Source organism: Mustela putorius, unplaced genomic scaffold (genome assembly GCF_011764305.1).
Source record: "Mustela putorius furo isolate JIRA1106 unplaced genomic scaffold, ASM1176430v1.1 tig00003834_pilon_pilon_pilon, whole genome shotgun sequence".
In the NCBI taxonomy this organism is placed as follows: domain Eukaryota; kingdom Metazoa; phylum Chordata; class Mammalia; order Carnivora; family Mustelidae; genus Mustela; species Mustela putorius.
The window spans coordinates 109,855,897-109,876,710 of NW_025421987.1; the positions used below are offsets into that span (position 1 = coordinate 109,855,897).

At 40.0% G+C, this 20,814-nt stretch overlaps 1 protein-coding gene across 1 annotated transcript in view; it reads right to left on the reverse strand.

Annotated features, from left to right (window-relative positions):
• Positions 1-20,814, reverse strand: part of NEK11 (NIMA related kinase 11) — a 242,372-nt gene that overhangs the window by 107,913 nt on the left and 113,645 nt on the right. Inside the window, 1 exon segment of the mRNA XM_013061426.2 lies at positions 20,172-20,286. Within this exon segment, the coding sequence (XP_012916880.2) occupies positions 20,172-20,286 (115 nt within the window).

Here is a 20,814-nt window from a genome sequence, read left to right on the forward strand (position 1 = left end):
ACGCCTCCTCTGAAAGCAGGTAATGGAATCCCAGGTGCTTACCTGTTCTCTCTATCTGGAAGTGCCTGAAACACTTAATCTGACCCACATCTCCAAACACTTAATGGTTCTCAACATTTTGGACAAACAACTTCACTTCTTAGTTACCATTTACATTTCAATTTGAAATTGAAGTTTGTCTTATCCAATCACATTCCAAACCTAAATGAAATTTTAGATTTGCCTTGCTCCCAGCCCACCCAGCCCATCAAACTGCTACACTGAGCTTAGGTCCTCAGGAAGAGTGAATCTGCCCCAATCTTAGCTCCACTTGGCCTCTTGATCAGGACTGAGGTCTTTAGGTATTGTTGAATTACTCAGCCATGGTGTTTATGGAATTCTAAACTCCCTTTGAGCTGCTAACATTCCCAAGAAATCATCACCCACAAAGGAGAAGAAAAAATCTTGAAATCACAAGTTTGAGTGCCCTCTCGCTGTTAATACCCAGCTCCTTCCCTCAGAGCATGTAAGTTTTTATGCTCTGTGATTGTCCTCCAACACACAATGAAAAAGCCCAGGGCATGCCTACTGATTTACATCAAATTCTTTTCACAAACAGCAATAATGCTAAGTCATCCCGCTAGAAAATTAGTTTTGCCCTATTTAATAACTAAGAAGAAATGGATGTGCTCTGTATTTGCATGGTAATGGTATTAAAAGTGTTTTGTTTCAGTGAAGCCAAAGCCAAGTTTCAATAAAGGAAAGGATAGCATCTAGCAAGCCAATTTCATTTTAAATTTACATTTCCCGGTGCCATTAGTGTATCTACCAATGTTCTCAGAACCCAAGGATAACAGGCAGAAAATGACTTAGACCATGGGTCCATGGGTCTAAACTAGGGTCTGTGGGCCAAGTCTGGGCTGCCTGCTTTTGCCAACAAAGTGTTACTGGAACACAGTCATAGCCCACACCATCCTTGGCTGTTTTGTCTCTATAATGGTAAATTTGAGTAGCTGTTAAAGAGGTGGTATGGTCTGCAAAGCCTCAAATATTTACTTTGGACCACTAAAGAAAGTTTATCCACCTCTGCTATAGACAATGAGCAGTTACTGGTCACCCCGGATAAATACCATTCACAAAATGGTAGAACTAGGAGCAGACTCTCTTCAAATCCAGGAGCCCACCAAAGAATCATCTCACTAGAACTGAAAACATTCCTATCACTCTGGAAATTCCAAACGATTTAGGAACTCTGCCTGATGAATCTGAGTCAAAGACCAAATGGTAGAACAAAAGATGCTCATAGTACTCTTATTACTTAGGAAACTACAAGGATTTTAGGAGCTCCGTGCCAAAAACTTAGGCAGAGAACAATATATATTTTTCTCTTAGTTTCACAGGATCTAATTTACATCTGTGGCTGAGGGAAGGATTTTCTGAGAACAGGACATTTGAATTGAGGTCTGAAGAATGAATAGGCATAGGTCAGGTACACAGTGAGATAAAATGACATGGTCTTCAGAAGAAAGAGCATTTGCAAAGCAGCTGAGGTCAAGTTGTGGGCACACAAGGAAATGAGAGGAAGTCAGGGTAGCTGGACCATCAGGAGTGGAGTGGCCAATCAGTGCTAAAAGTGAAGAAGTCTCAGGGACCTAGGATGGCCTGGCGCCTTAACACGAGTTAAGATGGAGCATAACGTTGCATTAGGTTGGTGAAGAGGGGAGCAGGTACATAGGGGCCTTGTGGGCCATGTGAAAGAGTTTCTATTTTGTATGGGAAACACAACAGAAAGCCATGGGAGGACTTAAAGCAAGCAATGACAAACTCTGATTGGCATTCTTAAAAGATCATTTTGGCAGCCATATAGAGAATGAACTTCTCAGAGGCCAGAGACTAGCCAGAGGCAGGTATAACACTTCAGGTGAGGTGATGGCAGCTGCTTAGCTTTGGGTGTTCCACTAGTGGACTGGAAATGAATTCTCAGAACCCATTTTGTAGATGACAACTGGGGACTTGCCAAGAGCCAGGGTTCCAAAAGTTAGAGGATTTGTCCAATGTCATGCAGCCAGTGTGGGAAGCCTGGACTCAGCCTCAGATCTTATTCTGCATCTCTTGATTTCTCAATATACTATGCAGATTTCTTGCTTTGCATTTATCATGTAAAAAGCAAAGTTAAGAAGATACATCAAATTTCATGATCTTTGGTAGGATGACAATTTCTAAGAGAAACGAAAAGGGAAAATAGATTTTGTATTTTATAAATGGTTGTAGTTTCTCCTATTTAATCAATTGTAAAACTCAATTTAAAACACAAACAAGGGATGCCTGTGTGGCTCAGTCGTTAAGCATCTGCCTTCAGCTCAGATCATGATCCTGATCCTGGAATCAAGCCCTACATTGGGCTTCCTGCTCAGCAGGAAGCCTGCTTCTCCCTCTCCCACTTCCCCTGCTTGTATTCCCTCTCTCACTGTCTCTCTCTGTCAAATAAATAAAATCTTTAAGAAAATAAAATAAAATAAAACACAAAATCCATAGTTAAAATGGCGTGATAATTATTAACAAAATATTTAACAAGAAAGGACAAATTATAAAAATGCAACAAAGCAAGTAGCATAAGTATTGTGTTGCTTCCCTCCATCAAATGAAAATGATTATTTTAAACAACAGGAAGGAAGAAAATTACTGATGTTAAAGTGAGAAAATGTTACGCCTTTCTGACTTTAGAATCTGAATTACTAGGATCTGATTGAAAAGCCCCCAGAAAAAGTAATAGGATCGACTAAATCTTGACAATGGAAGAGGTATACATAAAGATATATAAATCTGGGCCCATCTGTGCTTTTACTGTGTATTCTACTCAAAATTAGAAAAGTAGAATTGTGTTTATTCCATTAGTACATTACACGCCTTTGTCAGATGCACCTAATTTTTCTTAGGCTGTTCAACTAAAAATAATTTCATATCATCCCAAGAGAAATGTAAACAAAATAGGAATATATTAACCTAAGGCTGTAACTAAAGAGACAAAAACAGAGAGAGCTGTAGTATGTATAATTTACCAGAGTTGGCATAGAACAGTCTACCTGAAGGAGTGCTCTGAAACCCATGCCTCCAGGAAAGAACACATTTTACCTTCACCATACCTCTCGGTGTCTGAAGGTTTTATTTCCGTAACAATAACAACTGAAAATCAACCCACTCTAAAGCATTGATTGCATTTGTTGATGCTACAGCTCCCCAAGGACTATTTTTCTGAAAAGTGAAAGGGTAATACAAAATAATTTATCAGACAATTTGCATCTTATTTGGGAGTCCTCAGTGGTGAAAACTGCTATGCCTAGCAAATGCTGGAGCTAAGCGTTTGGGTGATTGATTCAGAAACTCCCAAGCTCTTTGGGGTAAATCCATAAGTAAATGAATACACTTCACCACACAATTATCCCCACAGGAGGCCCCTCAAACAATTTTAAGATCTTGCATCCACCTACTTAGCACATAAAATGATGTCCATTAAAGCATAAAAGTGTATCATCTCAGTGAGACTGCAGCTTTTATGGCTGTTACAATAACACTGGCGACATCATTTCTGCTTATTAATGATTTCACACCCATGAAATTCAAATAGAGTAGGTTTTCTACCTTAGAGCACCACATTCATGAAAGAAGATCCTGCTGCTTCATTATCCTTTAAGCCAGTTTATTAAAAATTGTTTAACAGGGCAGTACAAATGGAGAAATTATTCATGATATCCAGGAATATTTAATGCTGGCTTCCAGGGTCTCACTTTAGGCGTGGAAGAACAATTCTCAAGGAGTCGTCCAGGGGCCCAGAAGTCCCTAGACCCTTTCAGGGGCATCCAAAATCTAAATTACCTTCATAATAATACTAAGATCTTATCTAACTTTTTCACTTTCATCCTCTTAAGAACGCATAGTGGAGTTTTCCAGACACTATACGACATGTAATGTCATAATAAATCTAAATGCAAAGCAGATATGAGAATCCAGCTTCCTTCTATTTTTTTTTTTAAGATTTATTTATTTATTTGACAGAGAGAGAGAGATCGGTCACAAGTAGGCAGAGAGGCAGGCAGGGAGAGAGGGGGAAGCAGGCTCCCTGGCTGAGGAGAGAGCCTGATGCTGGGGCTCGATCCCAGGTCTCTGAGATCATAACCTGAGCCGAAGGCAGAGGTTTAACCCACTAAGCCACCCAGGCGCTCCCTCAGCTGACTTCTATTAAGCCAGTTACGTTTTAAAAACTGTAAAAATATAAAACAATGTCACTCTTCTCAATAATTTATTTTGGAAAACATAATCAATTTTCATAATATGCAACAATATGAATGAACCTTGAGGACATTATGCTAAATGAAATAAACCAGTCACAGAAAGACAAACACTGCATGAATTCACTCATATGAAGTATCTAAAATACTCAAATTCATAGAATCAAAGAGTGGAATGGTGGTTGCCAAGGGCCAGAGGAAGGGAGAAATGGGGAGTTATTAATCAATGAGCATCAAGATTTAGCTAAGCAAGATAAATTCTAGAGATATGCTGCATAACAGTGTACCTACAACCAACAGCTCTATAGTACACATGTAAAAGAGTAGGTCTCATGTTCGTTATTCTTACAACAATGAAGTAAAACTTTTTAAAATTAAAATTAAAGACTAGCTGTCCTGTCAGGGTGCTCCCTAAAAGGAGTGCACCAGGACCCACTGGCTTATATCTATTTCAGTGTCAGCTATTCTGCCAAGTCGCCCTCTTTGCATAGAGTCCTGGGACCCCCTGGCTTGCACCCACCTCAGCTTTACCTGTCTTGCAAGGGTGCCCTCAGTGCTTAGAACTCTGTGTCCCCCTGACCTGCACGTACTTCAACTTTAGCTATCCTGCCAATGTACCCTCTGTGCATAGAACAATGGGACCCCCACCACCACCACCCTACACCTACTTCGGCTTCAGCTATCCTGCCAGGAAACCTACTGCATGGAGAATCCTGAGACACCACCCCACCCCCCAGCCCACACCAGCCAGGTTCAGCCAGCCAGTGAAAATCACCAAATATGCATAGGGGACAACCATATACAAGGACATTTCTTCAAATTGAGGAGTAATTGGTCCACCTAATCCAGAGAAACAGATAAAAAGTCAAGCAAATGGGGAGACAAAGGAATATGCTCCAAAACAAAGGCCAAGATAAAACCTCAGAAAAAGAACTAAATTAAACAGAGATAAGTAATATGCCTTATAAAAAATTAAAGAAATAATCATAAAGATACTCACCAGGCTGGAGAAAATAATGGAAGAACTCAGTGAGATCATAAAAAAGGAGATGGAAAACATAAAAAAGAAACAGAGCTGGAAAATACCACAACTGAAATAAAAAACACAATAGAGGGAATCAACCAGTAGATTAGCAAATGCGGAAGAACATATGAGTGATCTGGAAAATAGGGTGATGGAAAGCACCCAAACTGAAAGCAAAAAGAGAAAAGAATTTAAAAATGAGGATAGGTTAAGAGATATCCTGGACAATATCAGGCAAAGAAACATTCCATTATAGGGGTCCCAGAAGAAAACAGAGTGAAAGAAACAGGAAACTTATTTGAAGAAACAGTAGCTGAAAACTTCCCTAACTTAGGAAAGAAAATAGGCATCCAGGTTCACGAAACACAGAGAGTTCCAAATAAGATGAAGCCAAGGCAGTCCATACAATGACACATAATTGAAATGTCACAGGTTAAAGATAGATTTTAAAATCAGAGAGAAACAAAAGTTTCATCAAAGAAAACCCTATTAGACTATCAGCTGATTTTTTTAGCAGAAACTTTACAGGCCAGAAAGTGGCATGATATATTCAAAGGGCTGAGAGGAAAACATCCATGACCAAGAATACTCTACTTGGCTAGGTTACCATTCAGATTTAAAGGAGAGATAAAGAGGGCACCTGGGTGGCTCAGTGGGTTAAGCCGCTGCCTTTGGCTCAGGTCATGATCTCAGGGTCCTGGGATCAAGTCCCGCATCGGGCTCTCTGCTCAGCAGGGAGCCTGCTTCCCTCTCTCTCTCTCTCTCTCTCTCTCTCTGCCTGCCTCTCTGCCTACTTGCGATCTCTGTCAAATAAACAAATAAAATTTAAAAAAAAAAAAAAAAGGAGAGATAAAGAGTTCCCCAGACCAAAAAATAAAAAAAGTTAAAGAAGTTTATTGCCACAAAACCAGCCTTATAAGAATTGTTAAAGGAACTTCTTTAAGTGGAAAAGAAATAGCCAAAATTAGACACAAGTAAATTAAAAGTAAAAATGTAAAATATGATAGCATACACATAAAATGTGTAGGAGGGAGTAAAAAAGGATTTGGGGTTTTTTTTTAGAATGTGTTTAAATTTAAATAACTGTCAGCTTAATATAGACTGCTATATACATAGGATGCTATACATGAACCTCATGGTAACCACAAACCCAAAACTTATAATAGATACACAAAAAATAAAGAGAAAGAAAGCCAAACAGTACACTATAGAAACTCAACAATCACAAAGAGAGCAAGAGAAGAAAGGAACAGAGAAGAACCACAGAAACAACCAGAAAACAAGGAACAAAATGGCAATAAGCACATACTTACCAATAATTACTTTAAATTCAAATGGTCTAAATGCTCCAATCAAAAAGCTCAAGGTGGTGAAATGGATAAAAAAATAAGAACCATCTATATGCTGCCTACAAGAGATGCACCTCAAACCTAGAAATACATAAAGACTAAAAATGAAGGGATGGAAAAACACTTACCATGCAAATGGAAACAAATAAAAAGCCAAGGTAGCAATACTTACATTGGACAAAATAAAAAAACAAAGACTGTAACAAGGGACAAAAAAGGGTATCACATAATGATAAAGGGATCAATCCAAAAAGAGGATGTAACAATTGTAAATAGCTATGCAACCAACACTGGAGAACCTAAATACATAAAACAAATATTAATGGAACTAAAGAGAGAAATTGATGTAGGGGCTCTAGCACCCCATATCTGAGCAGAGAATCTGATAAGTGTCTTTTAATGACCCGTTAGATCAGATGGACATTTTTATGGGCACATCTATATCTATATATCTATATCTATATCTATATCTATATCCATATCTATATTTATATCTATATCTATAATTATGATATTATATTTATATGACATTCCATTCAAAAACAACAATGCATATTCTCTTCAGGATCAAATAGAACATTATCCAGAGCAGAGCACATGTTAGGCCACAAAAATAAATCAATAAATCTCAATAAATCTTTAAAACGGAAATTTATTTTCTTCCAATGTGGAAGGTCAGGAAGTCTGAAATCAAGCTACCAGCAGGGTTGGTTCTTTCTGGAGGCTCAAAAGGAGCGCTTGTTGCATGCCTCTTTCCTTCCTTCTGGTAGATGTTGGCAATCCTTGATGCTCCTTGGCTCATAGATCCATCACTGCTATCTCTGCCTCTGTCTGCCTGTAGTCTTCTCAGTGTATCTATTTTGTTTTCTCTTCAAAAGATTTGTCATTGGATTTAGGGTCCATCATAATTCAAGGTAATCTCATGTGATGATCTTTAACTTAATTACATCTACAAAGACCTTTATTCCAAATAAGATCACATTCCAAGGTTCCAAATGGACATATTGGGGGGTGGGGCACAATTCAACCCACTTTTGGAATTAAAGCTTCTGGGTAGAAGAAAACATCACTATAGGCTTATAAGTGTAGAACCCAGTCTGTTCTGCTTCCTACTGTATTCTGTATTCTCTTTTACTAGCGGAATAGGCACCCAATAAATATCTGTGGAAGGTCGACTGTTCATGAAAATGGTGTTCAGGGAATACTTTGCTGAAGGAGGTGAAAGGCAATTATCTACGAGGGGGGCAGATCAATTAGGATACAAAAGAACAAGGATATAATGGTGCCTACAAAGAAAGGTACAAGGATAAGGGCAGTGGTAAATTCCTAAAAGGAAGAATTCCAGAATTCCTAAAAAGAAGCCCAGAAAAAAGAGGAGATTTTTGTTGTTGTTGTAGTTCTGAAGAGATTGCTACAGAACCAGGCAATGCAACAGCTTTTGAAGTTCACAGAGGCAAACTATTACTTGAGAAAAGAAAGTCTATTGTAATAAATCTTTCAGAGGAAAAAGAAACACTACTGGCAATTTTTTTGATCATTGTAAAGAACATAAAATTTCAGTCACATAGGAACCGAAGTAAATGGACATTGTTGAGGCCCTACAAGCATCTCACACAGCATGCCTTAATATGCCAGACTGTGATAAAAAGACCATTACCCAACAACATATAAGAGGCAACCCACAAGAGCCAGCATCCCAGGCCAGCTCTTTCCTGGTCCAGCGATCAGGTCTCTGTCTCCTTGCGCAACCCTCTAACTCGGGTTTTGGTAACTGGCTCCACAGGTGCGACTAATGACTTAACTATTTCACCTGACCCTTCACCTCTAAGTTCTGTCTCCTCTTCAGTCCTGTGTAGTCTGCTGGTTTCTAACCTTCTGATTCATTAATATGATCAACTAGTTTCTGATAAATGCAGTTCATGCCTTCACTGTTTGGGAGGGAGTTGTCACTAGAAAAAGTCTGGAAGACCTCTGGGGCTTTCCTTTGCCATACATTTCATCGGAGGCACTATAATGGCATTTCTGTGCTGGCCCCTGACACAATGTGGAGGTAGGACTATGACCAACACCTGTACTAATTTTTTCTATTTAGCAGAGAGCTGTCACAGCATAGAGGAGAAACCTCTGGGCTGAGAACATGGATTTGGGGCTGGGTTCCGGTTCAACAATACCTCTTTCATCCTTACCTCCTTGTCCTCACCTCTAAAAAAGAGGCATTAATACGTGTTGTCAAGTATTTGAGAATTTTAGCAAATCAATATTTCCTTCCCAAGTAAGAAACAGAAAATGAGGAACACAGACTGTTTTGTGAGTTTGAGTTTTAGAGAGTTGAAATGTAAGGGCAACATTTCATAATTGCTGCGATTACTGAAACAGACTTCCCACCAGAATAACCTGTAGAACTTTAAGAAAAATTAGGTGCATTGTTTGTTTGTTTGTTTGTTTTTTCCGGAAGCAGTGCTGCCCAGAGGGACTTTTCTGCAATGAAGATATGTTCTGCAAGTATGCTATCCAATACTGTAACCACTAACCACATGTGAAACTTAAGCATTCCGCCCCCTCCCCAGTTCTATTGCAATCTAATTGACATATAACATTATATTGGTTTAAGCACTTAAAATGTGACTAACACGAAAAATTTTAATTTTTATTAATTAAAATTTGAATTCAAATAACCATATGTGGCTTAGTGGCTATCAGATTGAACAGCATAATTTTAGACAAACTGTTCTTAGTACGTGCTCCTCAAACCAGCCACAGCATCAACAAGAAACTCGTTAGCAATGCAAATTCCTGGGCATCATCCCAGACCTACCGAGTTGCAAGCTTTGAAGGTGGGGCTCCTTGCCAGTGGTGCCCTAATAAAGGTTTAACAACTGGCTCTTGAGGAAAGCTCTGATTAGCAGCTTTTGCCAGTTTCCCTGGTGTAAACACTCGCTCACCATAGCTGATCTCAAGCTATCCAAGTGTTATGACTGAACACGAGATGGAAAGATGTGTACAATAGGGTCCATGAGTGAATGCAAGCCAGCTCCTGTGTGCTGCTGAACCCAGCAATCCATGTTTCAACAAACCCTCCACGTGATTATGATATATATTATAGTTTGAGAACCACTGATGTGGTCTTTAGACGTTCTAAATCAAAGTCTAAGTGACAGAGACTATGGTGTTTATATTTTTAAATTCTCATAAGGGATTCTGATAAGCAGCCCAATGGAAAAACCTGGACTAAATACATACAAGCCGAGTCATCTTGAGGAGGCAGTGACCAGCTTAGCCTCTTGGGTTGGCAGTATCCTGACTCCTCACTGTGAAGACCTGCTCTCTCCTGAGCACGGCAAGCCTGAGCCTCGGCCCCTCATACTGGAGGCTCCCCCAGCCTGACTTCCCTGAAGAGTCGCCATTCCAAACCTTCCCTCCTCTTGAAAGGATTAAAGGTATCACAGACAGAACCAACTCAAGGGGCAGACCCAAGACATAAGCAACACTAGCCTCTAACCACAACTTCCACTTTTCTCTCCCATTTAAAAAAAAAAAAAAAAGATTGAGAATTATATTAGGATAACCTAGAATTTGCTCCAATTAATTCTTATTTTAAGAAAATCTCTTACAGCTATCTGAAGGCACCTTATTGTTGTTTGTAGCATATGATAGTCAAAAAATACCATCTTGAACAAGCCACTATACCCTTCTTTAAGATAAATATAGAATGTCTGCCAGATTTGTAAGAATCGAGTGATTTAATTATGTACATAAAATTTTATTTGGGATATTCTAATTCCATGTAAAGCCCTAAGGGAAGCAAAATAATATATTTGAAACGAGTACAGACTTTTCCCTATCTTAGAAATCTGTTCAGCCTGCTGAAATTTTCTTATATTCTTTATATTCTAACTAAAGTGGAAACTAATAGAAAGAATTTTCAAAGCAATTTGTCTAAAACCAGGGGGTCACTTATACATACAGCCTCCAAGGTAGAGCATAGAACAAATCCTTATGTCTCAGAAAAACTTGCTGATTTCATTACAAACCCAGAGCAGAGAGTTCTATTAAAATAACTGCATGTATTACCTGAGTATTTCCATTGCAAAAGTCATAGTTATGCCTACCAAGCTCTGTATTTTCATATAAATTTGGCCTAAATCCCAAATGAGACTACAGTGGAAAACTAATGTATATTCTTGCCCTTATTATGCTCCTTAGTACAAAATATATTTACATTTCTAATGTATTTAGGGAAAATAGCTGGAAATTTTAACTGCCAGTTTTGGGGCTCAGGATGGCTGGCAAAGGAGCATCTTCTAAAAAATTTTGTCCCAGGTTCTACTTCTGGGTGTAACTGTGGCAACTTCTGACACACAAATCGGAGGGCACCCACATCTCCGGGAATTTGGTTTGGGTTCTGTGAGCTGTCTACTATCTTGACAAAGAAGATATAATTTTTTTGATACTAAGCTAATTGGTCCAGATGGGCATAATTAAGAACATAATTTGACAGGAAGAACTACCCAGCCTGAGCAATTTTATATTTCTCATAAATGCAAAAACTAGAGCAAATAAAAGTAATTGTATCCCAAATAATACTTAATATTGTGAAGGTGTTTTTAAGCTACAATCAGAAGGTCTCCTGAGTAGTTAAAAACTGAAATATTATTTATCACCAATTTAGAGGTATTATGTGGAACTTAAGGAAATATTGTGACTTGCTTTGACACTGTATCTTTTTTTCTAGTAAGAAATGGTTGTGCACTTTCTGGGTCATGCATTGTGCAAAGTTCTTTGCTTATCACCTAATTTATTCCTCCCTTATCCCCTGAAAATTGGGCATTATTCCCATTAGGCAGATGAGAAAACTGAGGCTTGGCAATAATTCTTTATGGCCCCAATTCACACAGCTGGTAAATGGCTAGAAGTGGGAAAGAGACAAAGGCTGGCTCCAAATTTCAGGTACAACAGCAGCTTTCAGTCTAGCGTATTTCTAGAAGTTTTAGTTGTTCTTCCTTTGCACATATTGCAGGTGGGTTGACCCTAAGTAAGAGAAAAGTACTGAATTACAGATTATTTATTCAAATACTATTTTATTCATCTCAAGCATATGGAATGACTTGCCTCAATGGAGGCGTGTGGCATTTATGGAGGGGTGTCTGTCAGCTGTCCTTCCAAGACTCTGCTGATTAGCTGCAAAGCATACAGTGAGCTGACATCCTCCAACTGCAGCACTGAGGACCTGTTGAGCAGGAGGGAATAGTAGGGCACAGCATTTCTGGCCAACGCAGGATTCCCTTATGGGCAATTTTTGATCCGGAACTCTCCACTGGGTTGACCGAGGCTATCTCGGAGCTACAGTGAGGACTGAGGTTCTTCCTACCCGCTCTTTCTTCCTTCCTGCTCACCTCTCACAGGTGTCAGACCAGCATCACAGTCTGGAGATTCAGTTTGCCTACTCCTGATCCATTCTCATTTTTCTTTCAACAGAAATTACCCTCAATACATCTCCTACACTTCTCTGTCTTAGTGTCTGCTTCCAGAGGACCCAGCCAATAATACCACTAAAGAGTTATTTTCACACACAGGCTCTACCAACCGTGTTATAAGAGTAATCCACCAAACAGCATTTACTCATGCTCTATCTTAGGTGAAGTGCTGTCGTGGATTCTATGGGGAGACGAAGCTGATGCAAACAAAAGAGATGAGTGTGCACCTGTAACACAGAATATACCTCATAAAACCCCTTTATTCCCATTAAATGTGTACATGTAGCAAATGCATGAAGGAATCTGAGAGGATTACCTTGTGGTGATGTGACCGCTTCTATTAAACAAAATACTGTTCTATGGGTAGCACAGAAGAAACCCTATTTTTGCACAGTGGTGGCTGACATTAGAGCTCCTCTAAGTGGTGGGGTATCTACAAAGGAAGAGGCAACAGCTAGGGGACTCAAAAAGCATGCATGGAGGATTTCCATTTCCATGTCTCTGACACTCTTACTATATTTTTCCTCTTTCCAGAATCCATCTGGTAAAATGAGAGAAATTACCATCTCCCTTTAGAAGAAAGCAAAAATTACAGGGGAACACCAGTGCACACAAATTAGCTTCTCCTGGCAACTTGTTATTCCACTTTTTTCCCAACTGAATCTATCTCTGCAAGAAATATATGCTGCTTATAACAAAAAGCATTAGTGTTCTTATAGAATTTTCCCCTCAGATTTAATCATTTATTCAACAAATATTTACCAAGCACCAACTCAGAGCCAGTCACTGTGTCAGCAGGTAGGAATAAAATGAAGCAGACAGACGTGGTCCCCACTTTTGTTGAGCTTAGGGTCCAGCTTGGCCTCTTCGAACTTAAAAGCATATACACATCACTGGGATTTTGCATCTTCTGACCCAGTAAGCCTAGGTTGGGGTCTGAGATTCTACATTTCTAACAAGTTCTCAGGATGCTAGTGATGCAGTCCTCAGACCATGCTTTGAGGAATGAAGGACTGGCCTGTTGGCTCTCAGCTGCTGTGCTGTGTCACGCTTCTGTACTGTGAGTGCTTCTTGGCACTGTCATCAAATTGGAATCAATGAATACTGTCAATATAATAGGAAACATTCATTTTTACCATGATGCCTATTTAGTGGAATTTTAAGTTGTGAGATCAACATTTGTAGGAGTATGACTTACTGACAGTAAAAATTAAGAGGTGAGGTATGGAATGACATCAAGATGGCTCAATGGCCTTCTGGGAATAGGTGAAAATGTGGCCTCAGAACACACTTGCACAATCAGGGCACTGACCTACTCTCATCATCAATGACACAGAGCTAATGGGGCTATAGGAAAAAACTTTTAATTTTCCAAACCTTGCTTTTTCATAAACAAAAGTCACCTTTTAAAAAATTTTTATTGATTAGAGAGAAAGAGCCTAAGCAGGGGGAATGGCAGGCAGAGGGAGAAGCTGGCTCCCCACTGAGCAAGAAGCCCAATGTGGGACTCGATCCCAGGACCCTGGAGTCATGACCTGAGCCAAAGGCAGATGCTTAACTGACTGAGCCACCCAGGTGTCCCTCTAGTAGTCACTTTCAAGCCCTCTCTAGTGTACCACTAAAATTTCTCATTGCGAACACTACGAACACACAAAGGCTAGTCTTCTTCAAAACATATAATCTCACAAATAAAAGAAGGCCAAAGATATAGCTAGAGACAATATATTCATAAGCGCCCACTAATGCCAACTGTTAAATGATCTCCTAAAATGGGGCTGTGAGGAGATGGAAGGCAGAGGGAAGGAAGGGAGTTTCTTTAGTTCTAAGCTGTGCGAAGCCAGGAAAGCAGACCATGTAGGGTTCAGCTGGGGAGAGAGGTTGGGTTTGTTCACCTTTCCTAGACTCACAAGAGAAAAATGAATCTGAGATATAAAAAGGGTAAAGTCACTTTGTTCTCCCTACAACCCCAAATGCCCAGGTACAAAATGCAGTGGAAGCCTGCAGGCATCTTAAACTCATCTATAAACTTGTACTGAGCTGGCTAATATCTAAGAGTAAGAACTTCTATTAATAATTTAAAAAAGCCATGGCCAGGAAAACAAATTGGGACAGGCCAATGGGTAAGCAGGAAATACACAGATAGCTGGGAAGCTAGGTATGTAGAGTTATACTACACATTCCTAAAAAATGTATTCTTACATGGGGATACCAACAGGCAGAATAATGAGTTTATAAAGAACTCTCCCTGCAATCTCAGAGATAAGTCGAACTGGTGAGCTACAAATGTTGGCAATGTCACAAACATCACTTTCTGCAGACAGCTGTGGGAAAATGGACTTATTTAGAAGTCAGATTCATTATACTGCTCGCGCTATGCAACATGACAGTCACTCCGAACCTTTCTGTAGGCTTCCTATTTTTCTATTTTGAATTTTTTTGAAGCGAGGGAAGAAGAGAAGGCAGTGAAAAATGCTGTTAGTCATGAATGACAGAAGATATTAGGTACTGCTGCCACAGTTCCTTGCCACAAAGGTTTTTTGTTTGTTTGGGAGATGTGCTATTTCACTTCCCAAAATGAAAGACTCGGACAAGGGGACGCAGGAGGTGGCTGATACTGCCGTGGCCCGCACTGGCACAAAACCAGCCCCTTGATGAAGATCAGAGAAGACACTATTTTAAATTCCTATCACTAATATCTAAATTAAAGCCCGACCTACACAAATACCCCAGGAAAATATTTCAATTCTTTCCAAAAAATTAGCATATGACTCAAAGATGGTGATTTGACTGGAAGCAAATGCTATCCGCTACAGCTCTTTTAGTTTTCTGTGACAGCTTAACGTCCTTCGGGCATCAGAATGATGTTCTCTTGGTAGTGGGTACGGGAGCCCTGAGCACAGCTGTGAAACTTGCAGACATGGAAAAAAATTTCATCAGCCAAAGAAAAACTATCCTATATTATGTCCAAAGTGCTGTCTGAAGCACATAGTACAGGAAGGTTTAGTCTACTATATTTTGTAGTCTATCTGACCTTAAAGCCATGATTGGTGCTTATTTAATTTTCTGCTTAATTGATTCATTCCCAACATGACCCACGACAGGCCCAGCAAGGCCACTGGAGCATGCTCTCTGACCTACCAGCAGCACCTTCAGTGCAATGACTACTGTGTAATTTATACTGGGCTAAGGGATGGACCAGGGAATCACATTCAGCTTTTACAAGAGAGAAAAATTAATTTGAGGTGTCCACAGGTGCTGATTTGCTCTATGAGTAACTGATGTTCTTGGGGACTGATTTTCCTCTTATTTCTCTCCTGCCTGTTTAGGACACAATAGTGAAGTGGCCGGCAGGGCAGGTGTTAGTGTGCAATCACTTCAAGTTTTCAAATCGGATACAATCCTTTACATTTCAGTTAGAGGCACCTACCCAGCTTGTCATATGGAAGGAACAGTCTAAATGATTAAATAATGCCTCGGGGTAGAGAATCAGCACATCTTTACTCAATATTAGATTCATTTTAATTATCCTCTAAAGCTGAGGAAATTAAAGAGTGTCTGCAGGAGCCCTTCTTCCTGGGTGGAAATACGAGAGTCAGGTGGAAACACTACCATGCAACGCAAATTTAACTCAGTGGAATGTGTGACAAATCTGAAATAGACCACCATCAATTTATATTTGTAAATTAAGTCTTTAAGACATTTAAAGCTCTAGGAGTGGTGGGACATCTAGGAACATAGAAGTGACTGCCTCCCCGGCCCCCCGCCCCCGCCCAGCACTTGGTCTTTTTTGTGAACTAACAAGCCAGGCAGCTTCTACCAGCTTCTCTGGGCTCAGTTTCAGAGTCTGGGCTGTTACTTTTTGTTGTAGGATGTTTGGGCTGCTTTCAGAGGACACAAAGTCCTGTGAGACTTGCTGGTATGGGTTCGTGCCACACCAGTGTGACACCTCCAACTACGAGGATTGAAGAGAGGAGATAAGGAATCCCAGCCCCTCATCTTCAAGCCAGTTTTCCTCTGAAGACCCCAAAACTCTGTTAACATTCCTTGCGGAAGGCATATTGCTCGGTTGACATTAGAGGAAAACTCCATGATCACCATCTGGACGAAGGACTTTGTGTCCCAAGTAATACTAGAGATCTTCCTAGTTGCCTTCTATCTCCTTGACCTCACCAGAGTCTCTCTCGATCATTTATTAGTTAATGCACAGACTGAGGCATTACTCTAAATGCATTTTTTTCCTTTCCTTTTTTTTCTATCTTAGCAATGTACTTTTTATTTATCAACTTTATTGATATATTGATATATAATTGGTAGGCAATAAAATGCACTCATATAAAGCATAGAGTTCAGTGAGTTTTGATAAATATATTCATCAGGTAAACCGCCACCACAATCAAGACACTGAATTTTTCCATCACCACAAAAGATTCCCTTGTGCCCTTTGAGTCAATTCCCAGTTCCCAGACAACTACTGGCCTCGTTGCTATCACTACAGAGAAATGCAATCATTCAATATGAACTCCTTTGTTTGTGGCTTCTCTCATTCAGCACAATATTTTTGATATTCATCCATATAGTTGTATGTATTGATAGTTTGTTTCTTCTCATTGCCAAGAAGTATTACTTTGCATGGATAAACTATTAAGTTTGTTTACCCATTCATCTATTGGTTGACATTATTTCTAATTTTTGGTACTACAAATAAAACTGCTAAGAACATTTGTGAACAGATCTTCTTGGAGACATGCTTTTATTTCTCTTAGGTAATTATCTAGAGGTAGAATTTTCCTACCTCTAGATAATTGCAGAGTCAGTAAGTGTTTAAGTTTTTAAAATGAAAACAATAAAACAATAAAAATACATCATTGTCTAACAGTTCAAATACTGTATTTCCACTTAGATATTTAAAGGGAAGAGATGACATCTATAAGTTAGAGAGTAGCCTACTACCGCAAAAGGCATGTGGACTTTTTTTTTTTTTTTTTTTTTGGCATGTGGACTTCTTATGGGCAAACGAAGGACAACCTCCCCATGCAGGGCAAGGTCAGAGCTTTCTCTGAGCACAGGGAAGGGGTTCAGGACTTGTTCAAGGAGTAGCTGAAAGGGTACTTACGTGACAACTGGTCAGACCATGGGCGGGCAGCCAAGGCCTGCTCCAGTGAAGTCTTAGCATCTGAGCAGATGGGTTGAGAGCCATGCTCTGTCTACACCGTGCTGCTGAGCCTCAAGCTACTCCAGCTTTGCAAGAAACCCTATTCTGCAACTCAACTGGGAGCTGCTGAAAATAAGGCTAAATGCAATGAAATTCCTGGCAGCAATGAATGTGCAAGAAATCATCAGTATTACATGTAAGGGGTTAGGTAGGGATAATTTCTTTAATGTTCATTTGATTATAATGGTTATCCATGACTGGTTAGATTAAATCAGTGGTAGTCAACGAAATGCATATCAAATATAAATAACATCTTACTCTGTTTTCTTTCTCTGCAACTAACTCCTCACAGCCCAGAGGGAATTTTCCAATTCAACATCAAAGACTGATTGAACATTTGGTGTAAAAGCTTCAAAAAAGAGACTGTGTAATTTTATTTTACATAAACATGCTAAATGAAAAGTAAATAAAAACTTCCTCTGGGTGCTGAAAGTTTGGAGTCAAATCCTCTAAAAGGCAAAGAGAATGGGGAAAATAACCACTTCAGAATTCATTAACAAATCAGTCTCAAATCTCAAAATTTCACAATTGAGCTATATGATCACTAATAATCTTGTAGTGGCCTACAATTCCAATCAATAACCAACCCAAAGGTTATGTTTTCATAGTTTTAAATCTCCCTTTTTAATTTAGAAAAATATGAATTTATAGGAAGGAAAAAATAAGGCATTTTACAAGGCATTTGGCCTGACTAAAACTACAATGTATTTTTTGGATCAGACACCTTATTATGGGAGACCTAAGTACTGTTTCCTTATAGCAAAATAACGTAGTCAGAGGAGTAGATCTGACCACTTCCAGTTTGGCTGGTAAATCAATACCTGGTCTACCATATTGAAACCTCCTTGGCAAAAGACAAAGGAGGACATCGGCGCGAGCCTCCTGGTAGCTGGTGCAACTTGTGGTCAGGGCTAGCTTAGGAGTAATCTAACTACTACAGTTCACAAAAATTAGTATAAAGTCACACAAAGACTGTGCCTTTTAAAGGTCCGACTCATTTGTCTGCCTCTCGAGAATCTATTGCTCCTACCCACCACTTCCAATACATACACTCTGGGGAAAATGGAAAGGGTGCTGCTCTAGAAAGCAGACACTTTCGAGTTCTTGAGCAAATTACATAATGTCTTCAGTTTCTCATCTATGAAATGAGGAGTAAGTACGTTTCTTCCTTGAGACCCAGAGGCTGGGCCCAGACTTCTTGATCCTAGACCACCAACACAGTATCCTATTCTGGGCTTCCTCTTTATTACAGAGTGATGGCTCTGCCTTACAGCAAAGCACAAGCCATCCATATCAAGAGCTACCCAACAGCAAAACTCTCAGTTTTATATTTTTGGAAAGAAAGGCCCATGTGATATTTTTGTTCTTCCAATTTTACCTTTGGAAATTACCAGTATATTAAAGAAATACCTAAAAAGGTTCTAAGATGCAAATCCATCTGATATACATGTTTGTCAATAACACCTGTTACCAGACGGCTTCTACAACAGGTTGGCAAATGCCAACCTAGAGAGCTTCAGGTGCTAGTTTCCTTACAGGTGAAAGAGGCAGCACAAGTTCTAAAAGCTCTGTCAGGAAGACATCAAATGCAAATTTGGACTGAGATGACCAGTCAAGCCAAATTTCACCACCTTCCCTCTCGTTTGGAAAGAGAACTCAACTACTGCGCAGGAGGGTTGTTACACCATTGTGCAAATATGAGGACACACCTCAAACACCTCCCACTACAAGGAGCATAACTGGCCAGTGGCCTCAGGGCTGTCATCTGGAATCCATCCCTGTATTCCCTCAGAGGCTACTACCACTGCCAAAGTACAGCAGGGATACTAAAGCAAGCCCCTGATGGCTGACTTTGTTGATGCCTTGGTTGCCTGTCTGTCTAGCAGACTAGAACACATCCTTTTCATTTGGAACATAGCTTGAATCATGGTCTGATGGTTCAGCCTTTTTCAGCTCCCTTCCTAATGCTTTTATGCAGACATTCTCAAGATGCAGACATCTTGACATCTGCTTCTCAGAGGGCCAGACTAACATATCATTTATTCATTCAAGAAATACTTTTTGAGTGACTACACTATTCCTGGCACTTTGTCCTAGACACTGGGGAGGGTGGTACAGGACTGAGATGGCTCCCATGGTCATAAGCCTCCGTCCCAGGGTCATAAACTGTTTCCCTTTCTTCGGCTCTTACTGTGTGTTGGGCACTGAGGCAAGAGCACATCACATGACTACTCTCATTTGCTTTTCACAACAACCCCAAAGGAGGTATTATTCTTGTTTCATGGGTAAGGAAACTGAGATCGATAAAGATGAAGTTGCCAGCAGCTTCCCTGATGGGGGCAGCTTTGGACTCCAAAATTCATGTTTTTAACAATTAAGCTATGTTCTCTCTCTCCCATTTGGGTCACAGCTCTGAGCACTTTTCTTCTGGCAATGATTGCATACCCACATAGTTGATTTTCCAAAGCCTAACTTCATTTATTCACTTTACGTTTATGAAGGCAAGGAAAATCACTTCTAGAAGAGGGAAACAGTACTTCAGGGCATTCACAGTCCTATACTATTCCAGAGTCAGTTAATGATGATATTGTTTAACTCATGTAGAAGAGGTTTCTCACATAGTGTGAGTTTCTAACTCATCTTCATCTATTACAAAGAAGATGGAAGAGGGCAGACAAATCCCTTGGCTTCTCTCCTTTTTTTCCTGGTCCCAGCTCAACTCTGGCAGACTGATGGAAGGTGGTTACATCCAACCAAGGCTTTTCTCAGAGGCCAGCCAGGCCTGCTAGAGGGTCAGCCATGCTAACCCATGTGCCAGCTCTTCCAAATACTGACACAAACTCGTACCATGATCTCCAAGGTCAGCTATGGTGTCTTCTGTACTTGACTCAAGTGGGCCAAGGTCCATGGAAGGAATGGGCTGAGACTCAGACAGGTTCTCTGAAGTCAGGTCATCAAATTCCTTGGGAAGATAATTAACAGTTTGTGAGAAGCTGATAGAAGGAGACAGCATTACCACAAATGAAACAATATTGTTTAGAAGACTATTTGGAAATAAAAATCTGTCAAATCCTCTCCCTTAAACATGATACCACTTTCAAATTTCAGAAAGACAGCTTCGGAGAAGAGAAGCAGCCTCGAACCAACTCAGCAGGTGACCTTAACCTTCCATGGCACCAGTTTCAGGGCCATGACTAACTAGGGTGAGGCAGGAGGTACAATGAAGGAGGTACTCATTTTCCGGCTCATGTAAAAGCAAGAATGATCAGCTGCTAAGAACAATTACCCCTGCAGTTCTGCAGCCAGGGTCTCACCCCCACCTCCCCCTAGTCCAGCCCTGCTCAGGTTCCTCATCTCAGAAGTGGAGCTGTTGGCTTGGATGACTTCCAAGTTTTCATCTAGTTTTAACAGTGCTATGTTTCTGTGAATTCCAGTTTCCTAATGAAAGAGATCTAAGAGGCCACATGAAAGAACTCACACTGCAAAAAAA